The 18,530-nt window shown below is 43.0% G+C and overlaps 1 protein-coding gene across 2 annotated transcripts in view; it reads right to left on the reverse strand.

Annotated features, from left to right (window-relative positions):
* Positions 1-1,861: 1,861 nt before the first annotated feature.
* Positions 1,862-18,530, reverse strand: part of ddhd1a (DDHD domain containing 1a) — a 32,604-nt gene continuing 15,935 nt past the window's right edge. For both annotated transcript variants that reach the window (XM_021574113.2, XM_021574114.2), the window contains 10 exons: positions 14,924-15,071; positions 9,062-9,171; positions 8,435-8,541; positions 5,391-5,653; positions 5,136-5,211; positions 4,855-5,004; positions 4,492-4,556; positions 4,214-4,386; positions 3,464-3,673; positions 1,862-3,127 (listed from right to left, as the gene is read on the reverse strand). In XM_021574113.2, coding sequence (XP_021429788.2) covers positions 2,946-3,127; positions 3,464-3,673; positions 4,214-4,386; positions 4,492-4,556; positions 4,855-5,004; positions 5,136-5,211; positions 5,391-5,653; positions 8,435-8,541; positions 9,062-9,171; positions 14,924-15,071 — 1,484 coding nt within the window. In that variant the 3' untranslated portion in view covers positions 1,862-2,945. The remainder of the gene's footprint in view (positions 3,128-3,463; positions 3,674-4,213; positions 4,387-4,491; positions 4,557-4,854; positions 5,005-5,135; positions 5,212-5,390; positions 5,654-8,434; positions 8,542-9,061; positions 9,172-14,923; positions 15,072-18,530) is intronic.

Raw genomic sequence — 18,530 nt, forward strand, 5'->3', positions numbered from 1 at the left:
GCCATAAACAAATGTACTGAGCTTGTTTAGCTTTGCATATTGTTCTTGGAAAAAGTGACTAAAGCTGAATAACTAACCTGAAGCCCTTTCGTAGAGGGAAAACGCCCTTGTATTTCAACATGCTCTGTTCATACTGGCTTAGCCATTAAGAGTAAAGCACGCATAAAATAACAGTAATATTTGGCCACCTGCTGAATTCCCTGTTCCCTTAAAGGCCCAGTGCAGTCAAAAACTTAATTTCCCTGTGTTTTATATACATTTCCACACTATGAGGTAGAACATTTTCAAAACGATGATAATGCCCTTTTAGTGTAAGAGTCTGCCTGTTTTGGTTGGATTGAGTTCTGGCTTACCTGGTGACATCACCAGGCCGTAAATTAGTTAATAGTCCAATAAAAAAGAGAGTTCCAAACTTCTCTGCCAATAAGAGATAGTTTTCAGTTTCCCCTCCCCACTAAAACCACTCACAGACAGTCCTTGACAAATTCTTGTTGAGAAATTGCTCTTTACTAAGAAGCAATTTTTTCTATAGGACCTTTTTAATTAACCAAGTACTTCATTTTTACCCCAAAATGATTTGATATTGATAAAACAGCAGCATTGGACCTTTAAGGGATCTATGTTAACACTACTATATATTTGAAAATGATAATTAAAAATAAATTGGATAAAAAATATATACATCCTCTTTCCATTTTATTGATCAGGGAATCAATGTAAATATTTTAGTGCCTGAAGGTCACTTCCTGTTAATAACCTTTAAGGTTTCTTAGGAGAGTTTCTACTGGCTCAAACCTGTGAGTGACAGCTCCTCCTTCCAACCACAAAATTAACTTGGCAAGTCAGTCCAGAACAAATTCTTATTTACAATGACAGCCTACACCGGCCGAACCCGGACGACCCTGGGCCAATTGTGTGCCGCCCTATGGAACTCCTAATCACGGCCGGTTGTGATACAGCCTGGATTAAGCATTGACATGATCTCTCTTTGACACTTGAATTGTATACATTAGGAGCAAATTAGACTTCAGACTATCCATCTGAACAGAACTGACTTCACCTGTGTTTTGGTTAGAATGAAAAGTTGCTCTGTAACATAAAATGGAGGGTACATTTCAGAGCTCCATACAGGGACCTAACATTGCTTCTCGGTGACTAAAAGAGAAACTAAATTACATTTAATGACAATAATGTAAGTTACTAGTCAAGGCTGGCTACAGGCAAAATGACACTCACCAAGCTTGACTTTAACATGGACGGATGTGTGTCACTTGAATGTCCTGCTGACATTGTATGAACGTCATCTGAAAATCAAGTGAAAGTCAAGCCAGTGCCACTCACTCCCTGGAGCCAAAGATGAGACCTTCAAATGTACCTCAAAGAAAACAGTTTGCCACACAGCACCATTCAGTTACTAAAACCAAAGACATAAGGTAACGCTGTTACACAGTTGAAGTCGGAAGTTAACATACACATAGGTTGGAGTCATTAAAACTTGTTTTCAACCACTCCACAAATTTCTTGTTAACAAACTATAGTTTTGGTAAGTCGGTTAGGACATCTACTTTGTGCATGACACAAGTCATTTTTCTAACAATTGTTTACAGACAGGTTATTTCACTTATAACTCACTGTATCACAATTCCAGTGGGTCAGAAGTTTACATACACAAAGTTGACTGTGCCTTTAAACAGCTTGGAAAATTCTAGAAAATTATGTCATGGCTTTAGAAGCTTCTGATAGGCTAATTGACATCATTTCAGTCAATTGGAGGTGTACCTGTGGATTTCAAGGCCTACCTTCAAACACATTCTTAAAATAAAGTGGTGATCCTAACTCACCTAAGACAGGGAATTGTTACTAGGATTAAATGTCAGAAATTGCGAAAACTGAGTTTAAATGTATTTGGCTAAGGTGTATGTAAACTTCCGACTTAAACTGTACGTCATCTAATAACTTTGTTGTATAAAAAATAAAAAATAAAGGCTTTTTGCAGAGCTTTGTGCGAGGCTCATGCTCACTACTGTCAATTGATACTTCTTCGTAAAAGTCACTCGATGGTCAAATGGTAATGAAAAGGAGGAACACTAACTCGAAGTACAGCGAACGAGTTCGTCTCCCACTTTTTTTTTTACATTTCCAAAACAAATAAAGAAAAAACAAACTGTAGTATTATTTTCTTAGTGAAATATATTAACATTCTATTATAGAAATAACATTTAGACCCCTTTGAAAGTTGCATTGAGTTCACTCAGACAGTAACATACGTTTTGAGACAAAGTTACACAACTTTCATTTCCTTCATAAGTCTTTCCATTATTTGAGGGTCCCAGTATCCAGCCGGGTTCTTGTCGATGGAAACGTAACTCAGGGTAAGAAGATACAGACCAGTGTGGATGAGGGAGGTTACCGAGAGGTCCAGGCTGGCTTGTGCATCCCACAGCTCCATAAAGAGTCTGTGGAGGAGAGTAGAGCTTTGGGTTGGGCTGAACTATGGCTGAACCATGCCTGCTACACATGGGGGGGGGGGGAGTTTGAGATGGTGGGGGGAGTTCGAGACTGGTACATCCGAGAGGGCAGCAGTTTCAGACAGAGAATGTGATCTTAAGAGGAAGAGGAGACGCCTTTGGGAGCGTGCAATGAAATCTCTGACATACTCGTTGGCGGCTGGAAGGATAGATGGAGGACTCTACTATCCCCCATGCTTCACAGAGCATGCATTGGGACTGGTCATCACAGTGACAGGCAGGCTGCCCCCCCTTAGGGGGCCATAATCCAATGTGTCACCCTTGGGTGAATGTGTATCCATCCTAAACAGTACGAAAGGAGGTCTGTGTGTTAGTAGAAGTGTGTCAGTATAAAACTAGTTAGAGAGAATGGAGTAACAATGGGTGATAAAGATGCTATGTGTGAGTGTGGACATGGTGAAGTCGCTCTCTGTGTGTTTACTCTGGGTCAGGACTGTCTGTGGGTGGCGGCACGTTGGCCTGCTTGTATATGAACGTCAGTAGGAAGAGCGCAATATCGTGTGAGACCCAATAGGCTGTATGAGAGGTCACCGCTGACCAATAGCGGCTCTCCACAAGGCCCTCACGGAGTTCAAAGTCGATGCGGCGCTCCATTTCCACTGTAGAACAAAGAGACTCACTGTGAGAATACATTTTAGACTAACTACTGTATACCGCATAGGCCTACCTGTCATAGGCCTACCTGCTACACATTCAAAAGGGTACTTAAAAGTTAACATGGACAGTGGCTTGCAACTGTCAAGCACTCTTATTGATGTGAATTAGCATAATGTATTCCTTCTCCACAATTTTTTTAATAAAACAAATAACTTTTAGGGGGGTTGAAAGGGGTGGGAAAGGGCACTTGTTATTACATGGATCACGATACAATTATTCCTGAATCCGTCATTTTTTCCCCACTCAAAACAATTGTACACAAATGTAGTTGAACTAACCTGAGGGGTCTATGAGTGTGGAGGGGGACTGGGACAAGGTGGACGACAGGCCGTAATCTGATTGGCTATCGACGGTCCTCTTCGGCTCCTCCCCCTCTGGGGTCCCTGCCTCGATGGCACAGGACACTCCGGAGGGCGCAGACCGAGAGAACCGAGAGAACAGGATCCCTCCTATTCCCTTCCCTATACTGTTACCAATACTGGCCGCTCCTAGACAGACAAGAGAGGGGGCGGAGAGAAAACAGCAAAGGCTTAATTTTAGACAGGGTGCAACAAAGGTGAGTGAAGTAGACCCAGTACTACAGCTCTAGTCTTTACATGCTCTCTCCACAAGATGGCAGTGTTACCAGTGTCATCTCCAATGATCAGTCAGGTGGGTCTGTGATGGAAATATTGTAGAGGGAGTCCAATAATAGATGTCAACTCCATCACAACAGGCTGGGAACATGCTGAAGCACATTTAAATGGAACCACCTGCTTTGTCTGCTCAGGACATGTTGTGCAGTCTACGAATACCTGCTGTACAAATGACTGGCTGTAAAATCTATGGGAACCTGCTGAGTGAGGTAATCTTACAATGAAGTTGATTCTTTCTGTTCTAGCTTTGTTTGAATCTGTGTCATGTGTGCAGGTAATGAAGGCACTCCTATTCAAGCATTTAAGGTCATTATAATGTGCATGCAACATGCATGGTTATTTGATGCAACAAAGTTCTATACAGAGAATCAACCAGATGACTGACAGATGTACCTAGTATGCTGGCCTTGCCCATGCTGGCAATAGACTCTCCATAGTATTTCCTGGCCAGGACAGGGGAGGTGGTGGGGCTGGGGATGCTCTCTGTGTCCGACATCGGGTCCTTCTGCGGGTTAATGAAGGTGGGACGGATCTCATCGTACGGCGTGGGGTCTATAGCACTACACCTAGGACAAGAAAAACATGTCACTGTCCATAAAGTAAGTACTAGTTTCATAAGTTCATATGTAACAAGATAATTAATTCAATTAATGAACTTTGTGAACTCTTACCAGTGTATCTGTGCAGGTGCAATGTTGCTGTAATGTTTAAGAATGAGGGGCTCCAGTCTGTAGGCCTGCAGGAGGGACAAACCATTCACAGTCAGTCTAGCACCCAGTCTATCCTCTGGTCAGGAAAAATCCCTCTGTATAAATCATCCATAAGATGATCAAGGCTCAGAGCTGAGGGTTAGGACAGGGCTATTCAAATTTGGGATTCGATGCTGGTTTTACATTTTTTCCACTCTAATCAGGGACTGATTTATAATGCAATCAACTACCCGGTAGAAACAACTACCTGGTGTTTCAGCCCTCCAAGTCCAATAGAATAGCCCTGGTGAAGGGCATCGCGGTGTGTGTGTGTGTGTGTCTCACCACTGGGTCCGTGGGGTGGAAGATGTTGAATAGCCTCTGGCAGATGGAGCGAGGCAGAATGTGGTCCTGTTCTCCACTGTTCCCTGGTCTAATCCCTCTCAGGGCCAGAAACACTGCCAGGGGAGAGCCCATACAGAAGAAGTTCTCCACCTGGGGAAGAGGAAGAAACAGACACCATATCCTTCCTTCACATCTTTGCTAGTCATCTTGTTACTTTCTTACATTAACACCTTGGGTTCTGTGTCCTGGGTGACTGCTTTTGAGCAGTTAGCAGAGTGTACCTTAAATTTAAGAGCAGGGAGTGCTAGCGGTTTGGAGGCCTCCAGGCCTTGAAGCTGATCCTCCAGCTCTCGTAACCTGAGGAGGAGAGGGGGAGTTTGAGTAATACTGTTCCTGTAGTATTCAGACCATTAACAAAACACTCATACCACACGCCTTCCTACACACACCCCCCAAGCTGTCTCTAGACACAGTCGAGATTGCCACAGTTTAGAGGACTGACAGACACCCATCCAATGACCCACCACCCTGCCTACCTGTTCCTGGTGAGCTGCAGCTGCTCCAGCAGGCATCTCTCCTCATAGGAGACCCATCTCAGGTCCAGCTCCTCCTCCAGATCCTGATGCTCCTGCAGACAGAACTTCACCGGGTCCCAGCCTGTCATGATGTCAAAGGTGATCACGCAGCCCAGGGAGTGAGACACGATGGACACCTTGCCCCCCTTCTCCTCAAACTCTGGGTTCCTGGAGCAGAACAGGGTGTAGAGGCGGTTCAGCTCTGACGTCAGGCCCTTGGTGATCTGGAAATCAAAAGAAGGTAAGGGGAGGGTCAATTCAAATCTAATTTTGTCACATGCACCAAATACAACCTTACCATGTAATGCTTACTTATAAGCCCTTAACCAACAACGCAGTTTAAGAAATAGAAAATATTTACAAAATATTCTAAATCAAATGAAAAAGTAACAATACATTTACATAAGAATAACATAAGAATAACGAGTCTATATACAGGGAGTGCAGGTTAGCCGTGGTCATTTTTAAAGTGACTTTGCATAGATAATAAACAGTGAGTAACAGCAGTGTAAAAACAAAAAACAAAAAAAGGGGGGGGGGGGGGGTCAATGTAAATAGTCCAGGTAGCCATTTGATTCATTGTTCAGCAGTCTTATGGCTTGGGTAGAAGCTGTTAAGGAGCCTTTTGGTCCTAGACTTGGCACTCCGGTACCATTTGCTGTGCGTTAGCAGAGAGAGCAGTCTATGACTTGGGTGGCTGGAGTCTTTGACAATTTTTTGGGCCTTCCGCTGACCCCGCCTAGTATATAGGTCCTGGATGACAGGAAGCTTGGTCCCAGGGATGTACTGGGATGTACTGGGCCGTCGCAGTACCCTCTGTAGCGCCTTGTGGTCAGATGCCGAGCAGTTGTCATACCAGGCGGTGATGCAACTGGTCAGGATGCTCTTGATGGTACAGCTGTAGAACTTTTCAGTCTCATGGGGGGGAAAAGGTGTTGTCATGCCCCCTTCACATCTCTCTTGTGTGTGTTTGGACCATGATAGTTTGTTGGTGATGTGGACACCAAGGAACTTGAAACTCACGACCCGCTCCACTTCAGGCCCGTTGATGTTAATGGGGGCGTGCTCGGTCCTCCTTTTCCTATAGTCCGCAATCAGCACCTTTGTCTTGCTCACACTGAGGGAGAGGTTGTTGTCCTGGCACCACACTGCCAGGTCTCTGACCTCCACCCTATAGGCCGTCTCATCTTTTTTGGTGATCAGGCCTTCCACTTAATGTTGTCAGCAAACTTAATGATGGTGTTAGAGTCGTGCTTGGCCACGCAGTTGTGGGTAAACAGGGAGTACAGGAGGGGACTAAGCAAGCACCCGAGGGGCCCCCATGTTGAGGATCAGTGTGGCAGATGTGTTTTTGCCCACCCTTACCACCTGGGGGTGGTCCGTCAGGAAGTCCAGGATCCAGTTGCAGAGGGAAGTGTTCAGTCCCATGGTCCTTAGCTTAATGATAATCTTTGTAGGCACTATGATGTTGAACGCTGAGCTGTAGTCAATGAACAGCATTCACACGTAGGTGAAGTGGGAAGTGTCCAAGTGGGAAAGGGCCGTGTGGAGCGCGATTGAAATTGCGCCATCTGTGTATCTGTTGAGGCAGAATTGGTGTGTGGATCTGTTGAGGCGGAATTATGTGAATTGGAGTGGGTCTAAGGTTTCTGGCGTGATGTGAGCCATGACCAACCTTTCAAAGCACTCCATGGTGCCGACATGAGTGCTACGGGGCGGTAATCATTTAGGCAGTTTAGGCGATGCGGTCTAAATATTGGATCACAGTATTTATATTTAAAAAAATGGACGGTATGATGGTTATTTAGTTTTTTAATAATAAAAGTTGTACATTTGCTTTATGAGTAGTGAGTGATCCTAGGGTGGCAACACATACATTCTAAGTGATTTTAATGGGTCTTTCTCCATTCTGATTGTTTTATACTGTACTGTTTAATTAAACTTCAACCCCCCCCCCCAAAGAAATCATCATTTTCATACATTTCTACATTTGAGATCATTTCCATACTGTCACGTTGGGCTGCACGACATGGGCAAGTAATCTGAGCCTTATTTTTAACCAAAAGTTGCAGATTGACTTGCGATTTAGAGCAAAACACTTGGGTTAATGGTTGGAATCAGGGAAAAATAATGTATATTCTAATTATAGTTGGAATATAATAGTGGACACTTTTAATAGTGTTTGACATGACAACGAATGAAAATGCCAGGGAGGAGTTATTGTGACAGGAACTAATGTGTTGATAGGTGTTTCCTAGGGGAGCCTATAATCTTTGACAACATTGAATGTTTCCTCTTAGCTACTTCATGAAGCTAACATATATCTGCTTTGCGTTTACCTCGAATTTAGAAGACACTGTTGCACAAACAACATGCTGATTTAGGTCTACACCATCACTGGTATTATCAGGCTGTATTTCTAATTACGCTTGCTCTTACTCAGTACATTTATTAGCTAGCCAGCTAGCTAGTGCTTAGCATTAGCGGCTAACAATCAGCTGCGTATAAGATTTAGGAACAACTTGTTAAGAAAAGACAAACTAGCTTTTCGCAGATGGAAGAAACACAAGCTAATAGTGTAAGCTAATAGTGTCATTATAGAACGCTGGTGGGTTTATATTAAGAAGCAAAGTGAAAACAGCATCGTTGTCATCAACATTTTTGCATGTGCTGTATTGACCATGCAGACTGAATGTTGAAATTGTAATTGAAGATACTTGCAAGTTGTTCCGCGAATGTTTTGAGTACACGTCCAGGTAATCAGTCTGGCCCCGCGGCTTTGTCAATGTTGACCTGTTTAAAAGTCTTGCTCACATCGGCTATGGAGAGCGTGATCACACAGTCGTCTGGAACAGCTGGTGCTCTCATGCATGTTTCAGTGTTGCTTGCCTCTAAGCGAGCATAAAAGGCATTTAGCTCATCTGGTAGGTTCGCGTCACTGGGCTGCTCGTCAAGTGAGATGAGGGATTAAACCCACTGTGTGTGTGTGTGTGTTTCAGTCTCACCTCGTCCCTGTACAAGGGGCTGGTGTAGTACATGATGTCCATGGCACTGCTGTTGAGCAGATCTCTCAGTCCTCGCACCTTGTCTGGGGTGATGGAGTCCACTGTATCTGCAGGAAAACACACAATTCAACCATCAATACCATCTAGATATATTTAAGTATTTTTTATGGGAAAGCCTTTGTTCAGCCCCTCTATTTTTATTAATCTATTATATTCAGATCAATAAATCACCTATTAACTTGGCTAAAACAGTTAGTATCTACATCTATTCTATAACTTTACTATGTGCATCACAGACATATTAGGAAATTATAGGGAGTATGAGACCGGACAGGCAGAGGATAGTACATAGAAAAACAATTGTGTATGTTCCATCAGCGTGGGGACCTAAGATTGAAAACCTAACCCGTAACCCAAACCCAACTCCTCACCCTTAACCATAACCCCTAAACTTAAAATAGCCTCATCCTCATGGGGATGTTAGAAATGTCCCCACAAGGGAGAATTTTCCTTGTTATACTATCCTTGTGGGAACTTTAGGACCACACGAGGATAGAACAAGACCACACATACAGAAATACACAACTCAGAACAGACACACAATACACACACAAGCATTAACCTTACCCCCATCCAGTGCCAGTTTGGAGCGCCACTCTACAGGCAGAAACTCCACGTGCTCCTCTGTGTGCTCAGAAAAGTGCTTCTCCTCCATCTTCCTTACTGCCTCCCTTAGCCTGGACACACACACACCTTAGTTGCCATGTGCACAAGGATTGTCTCTTGCTGTTCGATCTTAAAAAGGTATCATTCTATAGATCGCATATCATCTACGTTTTTCCTAATGCTCTGTGAAATGTTGAAAAATACACTAACAAACAAACAAACATACCAACATCCACACATTTTATTGTGAGCAAACATCCTCGGCAGCAGGTTGTTACCGGTACATCATTACTGCTGGGTGAATGGCTTTACAATATGGTCCATATACACTCCAAGTCAACCAGGGAATCCTTTGTGCATTGTGTTTGCTCTCCCTTTCACTTATGACTATGTATGTTTGAGAGGACTGACGTACCACTCATTGACACAGTCCATTCACTCACAATGGCTGCTAGCAGGCTACGTTAGCGTACTACGTTAGCTACACAAACAAAATTAGTGTGGCTGCTGTTGACATTGCAGGGGCGACCGGGGAGTGACTTCGGCCTAAAGGTGAACTGGTCTGTGACGCAACCTGGCGCTAATGCAGTCTATCATGAAGTCTGTCTGGTGGGCTTTTAGGCACTTGTATAGTGGGCTTTTATGTTTAGAGGCTAGGTATCATTGGCAAGCAGAATTTATCTTGAGCGGCTAACTGGTGAACGGGGTCGTAGTACTGCCTTTAATGGTCTTAACACAAACCCCTTCTGACACATGAAGAGGATCGTACCGAGTGGCTGTCCTTAATGCCCTCAGAACAAGCAGCCATTATTCCTAAATGGAGAGGAGAAGTATGGAAGGAGAGATGGGGGAAGAGAGAATTGGCTGAGAGAGAGATAGAAAGGAAGGGTGATGTCGAGTGAAAGCTTTTGAGTGTTGCTCGAGAGTGAGACACAGCCAAGCCTCCAGGGAGAGAGAAATGGAAGAGAGAGAGGGGGAGAGAGAAAGACAGCTGGCTAGACATAGCTGATCTTTCCTCTTGAGGCTTGAGAGAAAGCCAATAGTCTGATCCTAGCAGTGTAGGGAATGAGGCTTACAGTCGGGGCTGGCCTGACTTGGTCTACTTTTGCTACCTGCTAAGCGTCCCTAAGCCCCTGGCAGAGAGAGGGACAGCACCCTCTGTGCTACTGTAAAGGGCCGGCATTGGGCAGTTGTGTTATTCCAGAACCTTCTAGGCGCTATATATATATATATATATATATATATAAAATATATATAAAATGAATGTTAAACACAATTATTGCACAGATTGAGTCAATGTAATTTGTACATTTTTACTCCTGAACTTTTTTAGGCTTGCCGTAACAAAGGATTTGGATACTTATTGACATTTCAGCTTTTAATTTTTTATGCATTTGTTAAATCATAATTCCACTTTGACGTTATGGGGTGTTGTATGTAAGCCAGTGAAAAAACATGTCTAAATTCCGGTTGTAACAAAACAATGTGGAGAAAGTCAAGCGGTGTATATTCTTTCTGAAGGCACTGTATATCTTGCCCGCTTTGAGTTTTGGCGCTTAATCTTTTTTGTGACTATTCGGCTTCAGCTAACCATCCTAAAATCTCATTAGAAAATTCGTTTTTTTTAAAAAAATGTAGTAGTAACAGCTGAATCTAAAGTTCCATGCATAACACTCCAGTGATACAGGGGGCGCAGATCCGGGTGATTAGTGAGAATTACTCGGCGAGTGAATAATCCACCTTTACCATCCGTCTTACTGGCAAACGTGCAATCACTGGAGAATAAACCGGATGAGCTCTGTTCGAGAATATCCTACCAACGGGACATTAAAAACTGTAATATCTTATGTTTCACTCAGTTGTGGCTAAACAAGGACATGGATAATATACAGTTGACTGGGTTTTCCGTGCATCGGCAAGACAGAACAGACACCTCTGGTAAGACGATGGGTGGTATACTGTGTCTATTTGTCAAAAACTGCTGGTGTGTGACCTCTAATATTAAGGAAGTCTTGAGGTTTTGCTCTCCTGATGTAGAGAGCACGCGTGCACACACACACGAGAGAAAAAAAGAAACGTCCCTTTTTCAGGACCCTGTCTTTCAAAGAATTCACAAAAATCCAAATAACTTCACAGATCTTCATTGTAAAGAGTTTAAACACTGTTTCCCATGCGGGACAGGTACGGGATGGCAATAACTGCCTAAGTTACACCAGGAACGCACAATCCCTCCATCAGTCCACAATAGGCTGAGAGAGGCTGGACTGAGGGCTTGTAGGCCAGTTGTAAGGCAGGTCCTCACCAGACATCACCGGCAACAACGTTGCCTGTGGGCACAAACCCACCGTCGCTGGACCAGACAGGACTGGCAAAAAGTGCTCTTCACTGACAAGTTGTATATATATATACATACACACACACACACACACACACACACACACACACACACACACACACATACACATACACATACACATATATATATATATATTTTTTTTAACGTAGCTGTCTATTTTATCACCACAAACTGATGCAGGCAATAAGACAGCACTCAACAAGCTTTAAGGCCGAAAATTCTCACCCAGAAGCAGCGCTCCTAGTGGCCGGGGACTTAATGCAGGAAAACAAATCCGTTTTACCTAATTTTTGACATGTGCAACCAGAAAAAGAAAAAACAACTTTAGACCACATTTACTCCACACACAGAGAAGCTTACAAAGCTCTCCATTTGGCAAATCTGACCATAATTCTGTCCTCCTGATTCCTGCTTACAAGAAAAAACTCAAGTAGGAAGTACCAGTGACTCGATCAATATGGAAGTGGTCCAATGATGTGGATGCAAAGCTACAGGACTGTTTTTCTGCCACAGACTGCAATATGTTCCGGGATTCATCCGATGGCATTGAGGCAGTATACCACATCGGTCACCGGCTTCATCAATAACTGCATTGACGATGTCATCCCCAGTGACCGTACGTACATATCCCAACTAGAAGCCATGGATTTACAGGCAACATCCACACTGAGCTAAAGGCTAGAGCTTCCGTGGCATGGCTTGCAAACTAATACGGATTACAAGCGGAAATACAGCCGCAAGAGCTAAATGCTTTCTATGCTCTCTTCAAGGCAAGCAACACTGAACAATGCATGAGAGCACTAGCTGTTCCGGATGACTGTGTGATCATGCTCTCCGTAGCCGATGTGATGAACACATTTAAACAGGTCAACATTCACAAGGCCGCAGGTCCAGACAGATTACCAAGAGGCGTACTCAGCGCATGGACCCATAATTATTTTGCCCAAGAACCCAAAGGTAACCTGCCCCGTAGCACTCACGTCTGTAGCAATGAAGTGATTTGAAAAGCTGGTCATGGCTCAAACACCATACCAACCCAACAGATGATGCAATCTATTACACTACATACTTCCCTTTCCCACCGACAAAATAAATACCTACGTGAGAATGCTGTTCTTAGACTACAGCTCAGTGTTCAACACCATAATGTGCTCAAAGCTCATCACTAAGCTAAGGACCCTGGGACAAAAAACCTCCCTCTGCAACTGGATCCTGGACCTCCCCCAGGTGGTAAGGGTAGGCAGGAACACATTCGACACACATCCTCAACACGGTGCCCCTCGGGTGCATGCTTAGTCCCCCCCTGTACTCCCTGTTCACGCATGACTGCGTGGCCAAGCACGACTCCAACACCATCATTAAGTTTGCTGACGACAACAGTGGTAGGTCTGATCACCGAAAATGATGAGACAGACTACAAGGAGGTCAGTGACCTGGCCGTGTGGTATCAGGACAACAACCTCTCCCTCAACATGAGCAAGACAAAATAGCTGACTACAGGAAAGGGGGGGCCAAGCACACCCCCATTCACATCAACAGGGCTGTAACGGAGCGGATAGAGAACTTCAAGTTCCATGGCGTCCACATCACTAACAAACTATCATGGTCCAAACACACCAAGACGGTTGTGAAAAACACCTATTCCCCCTCAGGAGACTGAAAAGATTTGGCATGGGTTCCCAGATCCTCAAAATGTTTGACAGCTGCACCATCTAGAGCATTCTGAGAGACAAATCTAGGTCCAAAAGGCTCCTTAACAGCTTCTACCCCCAATAAATAAGACTGCTAAACAGTTTATCAAATGGCAACCTGGACAATTTGCATTGACCCCCTTTTTTATGCTGCTTGCTGTTTATTAACTATGCATAGTCCCTTTAAACCTACCTACATGTACATATTTCCTCAACTAACCTATACCCGCACAGATTGACTTGGTACCGGTAACCCCTGTGTACAGCCCCGCTGTTATTATTGTATTGTATAACTTTTTGTATTTTTCGTAATTTTTTTGCTAATATTTTCTTACTTTCTTAAAATTCTGAATTGGTTAAGGTCTTGTAAGTAAGCATTTCATGCCTGTTGTATTCAGCACGTGACATACAAATCAGGGAGGTTTTACAATCCCTAGCAAATAAAAGCACTAATTGGTAGATCAAAAACAAAAAGCAGACAATGAATATCCCTTTGAGCATGGTGAAGTGAACACTTTGGATGGTGTATCAGGACACCCACTCACTTCAAATACACAGACATCCTTCCTAACTAAGTTGCCAGAGAGAAAGGAAACTGCTCAGGGACAACACCATGAGGCCAATGGTGACTTTAAAACAGTTAGAGTTTAATGGCTGTGGTAGGATTAAACTGAAGACGTAACAACATTGTAGTTACCCCACAATATTAACCTAAATCATAGTGCAAAGAAGGAAGCCTGTACAGAATAAAAGTATTCCAAAACAAGCACCCTATTTGCAATAAAGCACTAAAGTAAAACTGTTTTTTAAAAAAGCATTGTGTTTGAGGCAAATCCAACACAACAAAAACATCACTGAGTACCACTCATATATTCAAGCCCATAAGGTTATGGGCCTGCTTGTCATCGGCAAGGACCAAGGAGTTTTTCAGGATAAACAGAATAGAGCTAAGCGCAGTAAAAATCCTAGAGGAAAACCTGGTTCAGTCTGCTTTCCAACAGACACTGGGAGACAAATTCACCTTTCAGCAGGACAATAACCCAAAACACAATTATTGTATTGTATAACTTTTTGAGAATGACATCAATGAGGGCAATCCAGTGTTTGAATTGGGCAGGAGCTCACCAGAGCGGAGTACGGCACCTCAAATGTTCTACTGCTTGAGCTCCTGTTACTCTTATAACATATTAGCTGAAAAGTATTGCGGAGCTCCTGCACCTAAATGTAAACAGTACCGGCACCAAAAATGAGTACAGGCACCTATTTCGGTCTAAGTCCAGCGCTGGGGCAATCGACCAAATTATGAACGAATAAGATCTAGGACAGGAACAGGACACATCCACGTTAAGACAGGTGTGCATTCTCAAACATACGTGTGTGTGAACATGTTCTCCAACAGACAAACACTTTGTGGTACATTCCATACCGATTCACATCTCCATGGAAACCCACATCAAGACGTGTGGGCTGAAGCTTCATGCCACCTGATCAGCAAACAGCAGTGCATGTAGCTACATCATCCCACAGTAGATCAAACTGTCCCAGCCTCTCCACAAACAGTAGAAAAATCAACATGGCTATGTCTCAAATGGCACACTATTCCATTTATAGTGCACTACATTTGACCAGGGTGAATAGGGCCATTTGGGATGCATACTATGTTACCTCAGAGCCATAGATATAGAGTTCAACACATGACCCTCCACGATGTTGGCAGCACCATGTCTTCCAGTAGAATAACTATAACATGCACACAGTGAATGAGAGAGCACTCACATGCCAGTGTTCTTGATGATGCGTCCTGTGTCCATCTTCTGTCCAATGCCGTGGACCACAAAGACAATGTGTGTGGTCTGGGGGGGCTTGTCCTCCAAGGAGGCCTCCTCCACATAGCCCCGGTGGAGCCGTGTACCACTGCTGGAGGCTACAGAGGGGACAGGGGATGGAGACAGGGTGAACAGGCAGTGGAGAGAGGGACAGTGTCAGGAAAATATCAACATACTGGGTGGCTGCACATTGCCCAACAAATGCCAACAATGTATCGCTCATCAGCGTTTGTTCACTTGTGTTCAACATTGGTAAAGTCTTGATTCATGATTAAGGCTTGATAGACTCAAACCGTGAAATTACATTTCACAGAGGTCACAATGAAATGACCACACAACATGCATACAGTTATGGTGATGAACATCCTAGGCCATCCTATATCTGAAAGTAGTAATAAGGTGACTGAGTTTACAGGGGCAGTAGGATACTGGAAGCCTCCCGCTGTGTCTGTGGCTCAGGCTGCATGCGTGGCTGGCTTCCTATGCTAACACTACTCTTCACCAGGGTTCTCAAACTATTTGGTGTCGGGACTCTCTTTTGTGATAGTAAATTCATCAGGGACCCCCTCATAATCAGAACACAACTAGAGATAAATTTTAAAAAATTGCATTACAAGGAGTTTTACTATGACGTCGGCAGTGCATGGCCGGACAAACCAAGTCTCGGCCCTGGGAACGAACAATTTAAAAGGCCCACATTTTGTCATGGGGCAGAGAGTTTTTGTTGTTGCAGCTTTAAAAGCTAATATCCTGCAATTCTACACATTTTGCCACAAGGCAGAGAGAAAACATTGCAGTTTTAAAGCTTAAAATTGTAGTGCATTTATGAAGAAAAAACTATACATTTTTTGTCCATTAAAATCACATCAAATTGATCAGAAATAGTGTAGACATTAAATGTTGTAAATTACTATTGTAGCTGGAAATGGCTGATTTTTTTTATGTAATAGCTACAGAGGCCCATTACCAGCAACCATGCCGGTGTTCCAATGGCACGTTGTGTTAGCTAATCCAAGTTCATAATTTTAAAAGGCTAATTGATCATTAGAAAACCATTTTGCAATTATGTTAGCATAGCTGAAAACTGTTGTTCTGATTAAAGAAGCAATAAAACTGGCCTTCTTTCGACTAGTTGAGTATCTGGAGCATCAGCATTTGTGGGTTCGATTACAGGCTCAAAATGGCCAGAAACAAAGAACGTTTCTGAAACTCGTCAGTCTATTCTTGTTCTGAGAAATGAAGGCTATTCCATGCGAGAAATTGCAAAGAAACGGAAGAGCTCGTACAATGCTGTGTACTACTCCCTTCACAGAACAAAGCAAACTGGCCCTAACCAGAATGGAGAGAGTGGGAGCACAACGGTGCACAACTGAGCAAGAGGACAAGTACATTAGTGTCTAGTTTGAGAAATTTCCTCCTACAACAGGACAATGACCCAAAGCACAGCTCCAAACAATGCAATAACTATTTAGGGAAGAAGCAGTCAGCTGGTATTCTGTCTATAATGAAGTGGCCAGCAGTCACCCGATCTCAACTCTATTGAGCTGTTGTGTGAGCAACCTGACTTTATGGTACGTAAGAAGGGCCCATCAAGCCAATCCAACTTGCGGGAGGTGCTTCAGGAGGCATGGGGTGAAATCTCTTCAGATTGACAACTAGAATGCCAAAGGTCTGCAAGGCTGTAATTGCTGCAAATGGAGGATTCTTTGACGAAAGCAAAATTTGAAGGACACAATTACTTTTTCAATTAAAAATAATTAATTTATAACCTTGTCAACATGTTGACTATGTTTACTATTAATTTTGCAACTACTTCATGTATGTTTTCATAGAAAACAAGGATATTTCTAAGTGACCCCAAACTTTTGATATATATAACAGTCAAAAGTTTCAGAATACCTCCATTTTTCCAGTTTTTATTGAAATTCATAGTTTAATGTATTCTGAAATTAAAGCATAGAACAAATAAACAATTGGAGACAAAACATAAATAACGGAATTGTTCTGTTTATCAAAATGTAAATCTACTTTTGACTCAAAGTAGCCACCTTTTGCAGACATAACAGCCAAACACACTCATAGCATTCTTTCTACAATGGAAATCAAATATTGTTTAGAAAGTTCTCCCCAACACTGTTGAAGATGTTACCACAAAACATGTGCACTTGTAGGTTGCTTTGCTTTCACCCTTCTGCCCAGTGCATCCCAAACCAGCTCGATGGGGTTTAAGTCTGGAGACAGTGCTGGCCATTCCATGATTTGTAGCCTACCGTCTTGTTATTTTCATATAAGGTAGTTCTGACATACCTCCAGGCTGTTTTGGGTTACTTCTTGCTGTAGGATGAACCCCTGACTTGGCATACACCAGAGGGTATTGCATGGCGCTGCAAAATGCTGTGGTAGTTGTTTTGGTTCAGGGTGCCACTTACTCTGTTCAAGTCGCCGACTATGGATCCAGCAAAAGACCATGACGTTTCCTCCTCCATGTTTGACAGTTGATGTAACACACTGAGGAACCATCCTTTCGCCTACTCGACAGCGTACAAAAACCCTGCGTGATGAACTGAAGATGTCAAATTTTGATTAATCGGCCATAAGATCTTCTTCCAGTCTTTAGTAGTCCACTGGTGATGCTTCCTTGCCCAGTCAAGCCTCTTTTTCTTATTTTGCCATCTTAGCAATGGCTTTCTTACTGCCACTTGACCTGTCAAACCTGCAGCTTGAAGTCTTCTCTTTACAGTTGAAACGGAGACTTGCTTACTTCGACCAGTGTTAAGCTGTGCTTGAAGCGGTTGTCCTGTGAGCCACCTATCTCAGAAACTTGTCTTCTGATTCTGTTGTGGTTTTGGGTCTGCCATATCTCTTCCGGTCAGAGTTTCCTCCAGTTTCCAAGTGCCTTTTGATGGTCTAGGAAATTGTACTCACTGACACCTTGGCTTCTTTGTAATTTCTCTAAAGGAAAGATCCACACTTTTAAGGGTTATAATTGTCTGTCTGTCTTCCTTCCTTCCTTTTTTATGATCGCAATATACTACTTCCTGCAGTACAATACTGTCAAAATAATGATTAAGAGGATGTAGTAACAGTCTGTTCCAACACTGATTTTATACAGACAGAGGGTTTTGTAAGTAATCAACAAAAATTGGGACACCTGCAGGAATTGTTAGCATCAACTTTCAAGGCTTAATTTAATTCATTGCTGCAGAACAGCTGTAAGTTGTTAAACCATTGCTTGTTCCCTGAAAAGGGCTTTTTATTTTTTAATTGTACATTATTTTTCAGTAACTGAAACTTTTTTTAAAACCTCTGGCAGTTTACCGCTTACCTTTGTGCCATTTCAGGTTATTCACTGGACTTGATTTGCTTAAATTTCATAAAAACTGGAATAATGGGGGTGTTCTAAAACTTTTGACCGATAGTGTATATAAATAGGGGAAATACTTAAAAGTATTGAGTTGTACCCTGACAGGGTACTGTGGATACCAATATCCGTTAGCCTCCCAGGCCCATGTTGCCCAGGGTTAAAAACATACATTGTAGAATAATATTTTATTGTA

Source organism: Oncorhynchus mykiss, chromosome 19 (genome assembly GCF_013265735.2).
Source record: "Oncorhynchus mykiss isolate Arlee chromosome 19, USDA_OmykA_1.1, whole genome shotgun sequence".
Classification (NCBI taxonomy): domain Eukaryota; kingdom Metazoa; phylum Chordata; class Actinopteri; order Salmoniformes; family Salmonidae; genus Oncorhynchus; species Oncorhynchus mykiss.